The following is an 8,358-nucleotide window of genomic DNA, read 5'->3' as shown; positions in this document are numbered from 1 at the left end:
CGGTGGCCTGGGGTTCATAGGTTCAGATCCTCAGCGTGGACATACGTACCACTTATCAAGCCATGCTGTGGCGGCATCCCACATAGAAGAACTAGAAGGACGTACAGACAGGATATACGACTATTTACTGGGGCTTTGTGGGGGGAAGAGAAAGACTAGCAACAGATGTTAGCTCAGGGGCAATCTTCCTCAACAACAAGAATATGCTGAGGAAAAAGAACAAAGCTGGAGGTATCAAACTCCCTGATTGCAAAATATACCACAAAGCTATAGTAACCAAAACAGCATGGTACTGGCACAAAAACAGACACACAGATCAATGGAACAGAATAGTGAGCCCGGAAGAAAACCCACACATCTATGGACAGCTAATTTTCTACAAGGGAGCCAAGAGCATACGATGGAGAAAGGACAGTCTATTCAATAAATGGTGTTGGGAAAACTGGACAGCCACATGCAAAGGAATGAAAGTAGACCCTTATCTTATACCATGCACAAAAATCAACTCAAAATAGATTAAAGATTTGAATGTAAGACGTGAAACTTCCACAGGAAAACATAGGCAGTTCGCTCTTTGACATCTGTCTTAGCATTTTTTCAAACACCATATCTGACCGGGCAAGGGAAACAATAGAAAAAATAAACAAATGGGACTACATCAAACTAAAATCTTCTGCACAGCAAGGGAAACGATCAATAAAACGAAAAGGCAACCTAACAATCGGGAGAAGATATACGCAAATCGTGCATCAGATAAGAGGTTAACTTCCAAAATATACAAAGAACTCATACATCTCAACAAGCAAAAAACCAAGAACCCAATTACAAATTTGGCAAAAGATATGAACAGAGAATTCTCCAAAGAAAATATATGGCACATACGGTACGGATGACCAACAGGCACATAAAACGATGTTCAACATCATTAACTATCAGGGAAATGCAGATCAAAATTACAGTGATATGTCACCTCACTCCGGTCAGAATGGGTATAATTAACAAGACAGGAACACCAAGTGTTGGAGAGGATGGAAGAGAAGGGAACCCTTGTACACGGCTGGTGGGAGTGCAAACTGGTGCAGCCACTATGGAAAGCACTATGGAGTTTCCTCAGAAAGTTAAGAATAGAAATATCATATGATCCAGTTATTCCACTGCTGGATATCTATCCAAAGAACTTGAAAACACTAACGCATAAAGATACATGCAGCCCTCTGTTCATCGCAGCATCATTCACACTAGCCAAGACTTGGAAGCAACCTAGGTGCCCATGAAAGGACAAACGGATAAAAAAGACGTGGTATATATACTCAGTGGAATACTACTCAGCCATAAGAAGTGATGAGATCTGGCCATTTGTGACAACATGGATGGACCTTGAGGGTATTATGCTAAGTAAAATAAGTCAGAGGGAGAAAGTCAAATACCACATGATCTCACTCATAAGAAGAAGATAAAAACAACCACAAACAAATACATAGCTGCAGAGATTGGATTGGTGGTTACCGGAGGGGAAAAGGGGAGAGAAGAGGGTGAAAGGGGGGATTAGGCAACGCGTGTGGTGATGGAGTGTAATTAGTGTTCGGATGGTGAACAGGATGTAATCTACACAGAATTCAAAATATAGTACCGTGGACACCCGAAAGTTATACAATGTTATAATCCAATGTTACTGCAATTTAAAAAGTTTGAAAATTAAAAGAATTTAAAAAACAACAAAAACAAAATACCGAAAGTGCAAAAAACCCCCACTATTTTATAACCTGTTTTTTCCCTTTCACAATAGATCATGACTGTCTTCTTTTCTCAATAAATACCTGTGTGCATCGCTAGTTTAAGTGAATGCATAGTAGTCCCTTAGCCAGCTGTACCAGAGTGTATTTAACAGATTCCCCATTGTTGGTCATTTAATGATGGTATGAAACAGGCTTTGAGCATCCTCCTTGTGTCCCCAGCTGGTAAATGACACTTTCCCAGGTGAACACAGAGCACTTTGCATCCCTCAGTTTTGCTGCTTTCACATTACATTGCAATTCATACCCCCACACCCCATCTGTCTTATCTACTATATGGCGAACTGCAAGAGGAGATGGAACATATCTTGAATTCATCTTTGTATTTATAACACCTAGCATAGTGCTAGGATTGGTAAATTCTGGAGAATGAATGAATGAATAAGTGGAATAATGAATAAATGGAAGGGTGGTTGGATGGATGCTTAAATGAAAGAATAGAGCCAGGGACTATGGAGGGATGGAGTTCATTACTGTAAGAACCTTCTACCCAAAGATCCTTGCCTCTAGAGGTAGCGATTTCCCTGACCCTGGAGGTGTGCAACAGGAAGCTCAGTCACTTGGCAGGAATATTGTAAAGTCAATTTAAGCAGCAGAATGGAGACTGCATGCAATTTAAGATGCTTCCAAACCTGACAGCATAGAGCCCTATGAAATAGAAGCCCAGGGAAAAGAAGAGATTTGTCCTCAGTTCCCCAGCTCAGCAGCTGTGGGGCTGGGAGTTGCTCTAAAGGTTTTCAAGTTGCTTGTGGGAACCCGAGACCCAAGCCTCCCCTTGTCCAAAAGCATCTATTGCTTGTGACTGACTTTGGGAAGCTCACGGTCCACAGAGGTTAAGGTCCAGGAAGGGAGAAACCCTTGTGTAAGCAGTTGTTTGACCAGTCTGTGGCTATCTGTAATGGGAGTTTACTCTGTGCTGCTGAGATAAGAGGGTAAACTCTGGATGGGTGTGGTCTAGAGGCTCCAAAACTGCTCAGAGAGATCCCTGGAACGGGAAAGTTTTCTGCCTGATTAGGCCATTGGCCGGGAGGGAGGCAACTGAGGGGCAGGGCGGGGGCGGGGCTCTGGGACTGACTGCACAGCCCCTCCCAGCAGCGCTGAGTCCTGCAGGCCCAGGAGCTGCTGTCCTTCTGAGATGGGGCTCTTCGCTCTGGTCCTGGTCTCCTTGTCCACTTCCACAGTTTGGGGTGAGTCCTTCTGAAATACAGATGGGGGGGCACATTGGAAATCCTGGTCCAGGGACGAGGTGAGGGACACACATACAGGACAAGGGAGTGAGAACTCAGGTTCCGCAGCAGCTGCCCTCCAGATGTGGGGCGCCCGGCCCAGACAGTCTCGTCCAGGGGAGGACATACACCCAACTTCAGCTGCCCCAGCCACGTGCAGGAGGGCACCAGCTAACTTCATGCCTCCAGATGAGGACTTTGGACAGCTCAGTTTTTTCCCCTTGATATTAGTCCAGATATGGCCAAATCAGGGAGAGTGACAAAGCAGAATATAAATGTCAACTTTGAGGCCAGAGGGCGCAGATTCAAGTCTCAGCTCAGCACTTACAAGCCATGTGTCGTTAGGCAAGGTAGTTCACTTTTCTGTGCCTCAGTTTCCACCCCCCCCCTAAAATGTAAATGAAAACAATACCAAATTCATTGGTCAATTGTGAGGAGGAAACTCACTGTTGTTTCTAAAGAGCACAGTTCCTGGCATGACAAGTGTGCAAAATAAGGATTCATAAAGGAAGGGGTGGTTTTAAAATTTAGTGTATTAACAGAAATTTGAGGTGGGGTAAGACCAACGGAGCAGGAGCCGACTACCATTGAAAAGATAGTTACTCCCAGTTCCCAAGGGGAGAGGGCACATCACTACCCTGGTGGCCACAAGGTGAGGCACCAAGTGGGTCAGGAGGCAGAGGGAGGAGGAGGAATTGGGGACAAGAGTCTTCATCCTGGTTGCTGTGGGAAGGAAGGGGTGAGGCAGCATAAGCAGGTATAGGATTTTCAAACTAAACAAACTGGTCTAGGGCCTGGGGCTTGTCCACAGCTGTCAGGGTCCTGATCCTGGAGTGATTAGGGCAGGATGACAGTGGCTTGGCGTGTAAGAGCCCCATGAAGAAAGTGGTTGGGGTGTGGGCTCTGGCACGCTGGAAGGACCAGCTGATTCCTGCCTCTAGGAATGGCTGAGTCTGGGAGGGGTGGTCCCTACAGAGTTGGCAAGGCGTTCGATGTCAAAGAATCTGATCAGAGAAACTAAAAGATACATTTAATACAAGGGGGAAGCAAGGGACCTCAGAATACAGCTGTGCACTTTGAAGGATGGAGAAACTGAGACTCAGACAGGCAGATGAATTAGACCAAGGTCAACGGAAAATCATGAACTGGAATCTATCTGTGATTGCTGAATCCAGAGCCAGTGTTCTGGACATCAGTGTCCTCACAGCCCAGGTTCCATCTGGTTTCTATCTTCTTTCTGGTGTTGTGACACCATGAGAGGCCTGGAACTGAGGATCAGGGCAGAGTAAGAGCCAAATTAGGAGGGATCTTTCCCAACCAGGGTCACCACTTGGCGAGTCCCATCACATTGCTGTCTTTAGAAGTCCATAGTAGCTGCCTCCATTTCCTCAGCTTCCTCATCTGTAAAACAGGTATATGAACACTTATCTAGCAAAGCTTTTGTGAAGATTAATTTTACTGACCTGGAATGCAGAATGTGGCACATAGGAAGTGCTCAGTATACAACATTACCTATAACACACATGGTAACTGCCGCTCTTACCGTTACTGCTGATGCCTCTCACCCCATCACCCTCTTTTTCACCCTCGGCATCTGGCTTCTGTCCACTTCATCTCGCCTGAAGGTTAGCATTGCATATTCTTCTTTAAGAAGTCTGGGTTATTCTTTCTGCTCTGGCCACACACTTTGAGGGAGATGCAGCCCTTTCATCTACATCTAAAGGAGAGCAGTTGGGAGGACGAGAGGCTACACATCATTTCCTACGAGGAATGCTGGAACCATCTGAGGACGGACGAGAGGAGGCCTGAGGGATGGGCAGGCTCAGGGGTCTGCAAGGCCGCTGCCACATGGGAGCTCAGGACGGGCACAGCAGGTAGAAGCAGGGCTGATGTGGAAGCTGCAGGGGAGGAACTTCAGCTCAGCGAGGAAGAGCTGTCTGCTCCACAAGAACGGAACAGACGGGGATCTGACCCCAGTCTCAGCCCCTCTGGAAGACCCTGCTCAGAGCCGCCAGAAGAATCCTCTTCAAGCTGATGGTGTTACGCTTCCATACTCCAGAGCTGTTCACTGATGCTCATTTACCCACAATAAAGCTCAAATCCTTAGCCTGGCATTCGAGGCCCTCCCAGACATGAACCTCTCTCACCCCAGGATTATTTTCCACTCCCCCATAGACTCCCTCTGACTCACATGGGCCGTCACTCTTCCTCGGGCAGGCCTTGCCTTTTGTTGTCTCAGAGTCTCGCCTCGGCACATTCTCTTCTCTGCTCTATACCTTTATATCCCTCTTTTATCTTCCCCTGCTCAGTCTCACCTACCGTGAGTTCCAGCTCCAAGGTCACCGCCTCCAGGATGCCACCAATCAGAAGGCCTCGCTCCCTCTTCTAACTCCTGTAGGACCTTACTGGTCCCTCTCTCAGGACACTGACCACTTTCTCCCCAGCAGTAGGGTCGAGCGTGTATGTGGCTCATTCTCCCCACAAGGCTCAGAGCTTCTGAGAAGAGGGGCCGCCTCTTGTCCATCCTCCCATCCAGCACGCAGCTCAGCGCCAGGATCCTCGTGGGTAACTGTCTCCAGGGCTCCTGAGAGCGCAACCCCAATGTCTGCTTCACTCCCAGCAGCTTTCCTTCTTGCATTTCCTTCTGACTTGATGCCGTTTTACCTCCGTGTCCACTTTGCTCCTTAAGACAGCCCTGGGAGTTAGGAAGGACAGTTGACCTCCTCTCCCTTTTACATAAGAAGAAACTGAGGCCTAGAGAGTTGAGGTGACTCATTCAATGGCACATGCTGAGAGTGGGAAGACCCAGCTGTGATCCAGGTCAAAACTTTCACCATTGACGTGTCCTCATTTCCTCTTGCTGTCCAGCAGGGCGCCCATCTTCACAGCCTGTGGTGGACACCGCACAGGGCAAGGTCCTGGGGAAGCACGTCAGCCTGGAAGGATTTGCACAGCCCGTGGCCGTTTTCCTGGGGGTCCCTTTTGCCAAGCCCCCCCTGGGATCCCTGAGGTTTGCTCCGCCGCAGCCTGCAGATCCATGGCCCTTCGTCAAGAATGCCACCTCCTACCCTCCCATGTAAGCCGGGGGCTTTGGCATCTTTCACTGGGTGTGTGCCTCAAAGTGACGCAGGAAGGAGCCAAGGCCATCCTCCGAGTGGCTCATACTTTGTTCTGGAATCCTCAAAACACTGTAGATCCTTAGAGACACTCCAGAACTCTCACAGCATTCTAGAGCGCTCTCTTCAACACATAGTTATTAAACACCTACTATGTGCCAGCATGTTCTAGGTTCCTGGGATTCATTAGTGAACAGAACAAAGATCCCATCTTCATGAAGCTTGCAGTCTAGGAGGGGAGACAGATAATAAACAACATGCAAATTAATAAATGAATTATGCAATAATATATGAGAATATGATCAATGCTTTGGAAAGCAATAAAAAAGTAAGCAAGTACAAGAGATCACAAGTAGTAGTTCTGTTTATTCTCCCATGTTGAACTTTTCCATAGCTGGCCAGTGAGCAGAGTGATGAGTGAGGTAGTGTGTGGGTGGGGAGTGCTTTGGGGTGTTGACTGGGCAATTTCTCTACTCCCAGGTGTGTGTAGCCACGTAGACATGAGCAGAGCAATGGTTGGTGTGTTCTAGTCCTTCTGACCAAGTTGGGCAAAGAAGCCCCTTGGCCACACCCCAGGGTACCCCAATCCTTTAGACTTTATTCATCTCAGTGAGGCATTTCTTGGAATTTCCTGGGTCCCACCTCTTGCTGCCACCTTTCATTTTCTTTTTCTTCCTTTTTCTTCTTGTCTACTCTTCTCCCTTCCTTTAAAAATAATGTTCACTATTTTTATTTCCTGATTGTAAGTGTAATGCAGACTTATGACAGACAAATGAGGAAGTACAGGTAAGGAAAGGTAGGAAAATGAAAATCATATACGATTTCACCCCCTGGAGAGAACTTCTGCTTATATTTTGAATTCTGTTATTCTAGTCTTTATTTGCTGCATGTTTTCTCCCTAAAAATAGAACGACTTAAGAATCTGCATGCAATGCCAATGTCTGTTGTTTTTTTTCCACACCAAAAAGCAATTCTCAGACAGCAGCTGGGTATCCTACAATTCAACTCAATTTGGACACTATTTAATGGAAGATAGCATCAGATTCCACAGGTTAAGGGTTCAGTCCCACAAGACTGCCTTCTGCTTCAGATGCCCACTGCAAGTCCAGATTGTATGTGTGCTTGTGAGCCATTGGCTATAAATAAGAGGTTCCCATGATCCCCTCCTTGAGTTTCATTAATTTTCTAAAGTGGCACACAAACTCAGAAAACTAGGTTACTCGCTAGGTTACTGGTTTGTTACAAAGGATATTGCAGGATGGATTTTAAGCAACAGCAGATGAAGAGGTACATAGCACCAGGTTCTGAAGAAAGGAGCTTCTGCCCTCATGGAGTTTGGGCCTGGCACTGTGGCACAGGGAGGCATTCTAGTTCCCCAGCCTGGACACTCTCCGAACCCTTGTCCATTTGTTCTTTATGGATGCATCCTTACATAGCCATGATTGGTTACATCATTGGCCATTGACCATTGACCATTGACCATTGATTCAAACTCCAGCTTTTCTCCCTTCCCTAGAGGTCAGGGGAGTGGGACTAAAATTTCCAACCCTCTAATCACTGGTTGGTTCTCCTGGCAAAAGCCAATATTGTGTGGGGTCCAAAAGTCAACTCACTAATATGATAAAAGACAACTTTATAGGTCTCGTCACTTAGGAAATTCCAAGGGTTTTAGGAGTTCTGTGCAAGAAAATAGAGGAAGAGCAAATGAATATCTCTTATTATAGATCAAAGTATCCCATCACACTATACAGTTTGGAAACCTGCTTTGCTCATTTTTATCATGAACATCATTTTATGTCATGAAATATCACAGTATGACATTTATCACCTGTATTACCTTGATTATTGAATCATGATTTATTTACCCTATCTCTTATTTGGGGTCATTAAATTGTTATTGATATTTTTGATAATATACATAGCACTCTGATGAAGATCCTCTAGCTAAATATTTGTGCACACTCATGAAAACTTTTGGATAAGTTTTAAGAAATGACATTTCTGGGTCCAAGAATATGCACCTTTGCTAAATTTCCATCCAGAAATGCTCCAATTACACTGCTAGAATTAAGAAGTGAAAACTTCCCTTCACTGAACCTTTGGCAATCCTTGGGGTTATCAAAAAATCTTTTCTGGCTAATGAATAGACAAAATAATTAAATACATATGTATAATTTTTATATTTATTCTGCATTAATTTAATACTAGTAACTTTGAACTCTT

At 45.6% G+C, this 8,358-nt stretch overlaps 1 protein-coding gene across 2 annotated transcripts in view; it reads left to right on the top strand.

Annotated features, from left to right (window-relative positions):
- Positions 1-2,900: 2,900 nt before the first annotated feature.
- The window catches only part of LOC124250085 (liver carboxylesterase-like), a 66,528-nt gene continuing 61,070 nt past the window's right edge, over positions 2,901-8,358 (top strand). Inside the window, exons 1-2 of one of the 2 annotated variants that reach the window (XM_046681840.1) lie at positions 2,901-2,980; positions 5,888-6,095. In XM_046681840.1, the coding sequence (XP_046537796.1) occupies positions 2,929-2,980; positions 5,888-6,095 (260 nt within the window). In that variant the 5' untranslated portion in view covers positions 2,901-2,928. The remainder of the gene's footprint in view (positions 2,981-5,887; positions 6,096-8,358) is intronic. The other variant, XM_046681841.1, reaches the window with a different exon arrangement.

Source organism: Equus quagga, chromosome 13 (genome assembly GCF_021613505.1).
Source record: "Equus quagga isolate Etosha38 chromosome 13, UCLA_HA_Equagga_1.0, whole genome shotgun sequence".
NCBI classification, from domain to species: Eukaryota; Metazoa; Chordata; class Mammalia; order Perissodactyla; family Equidae; genus Equus; species Equus quagga.
The sequence above is the reverse complement of the archived record's forward strand: the minus strand, read 5'-3'. Positions and strand labels throughout refer to the sequence as shown.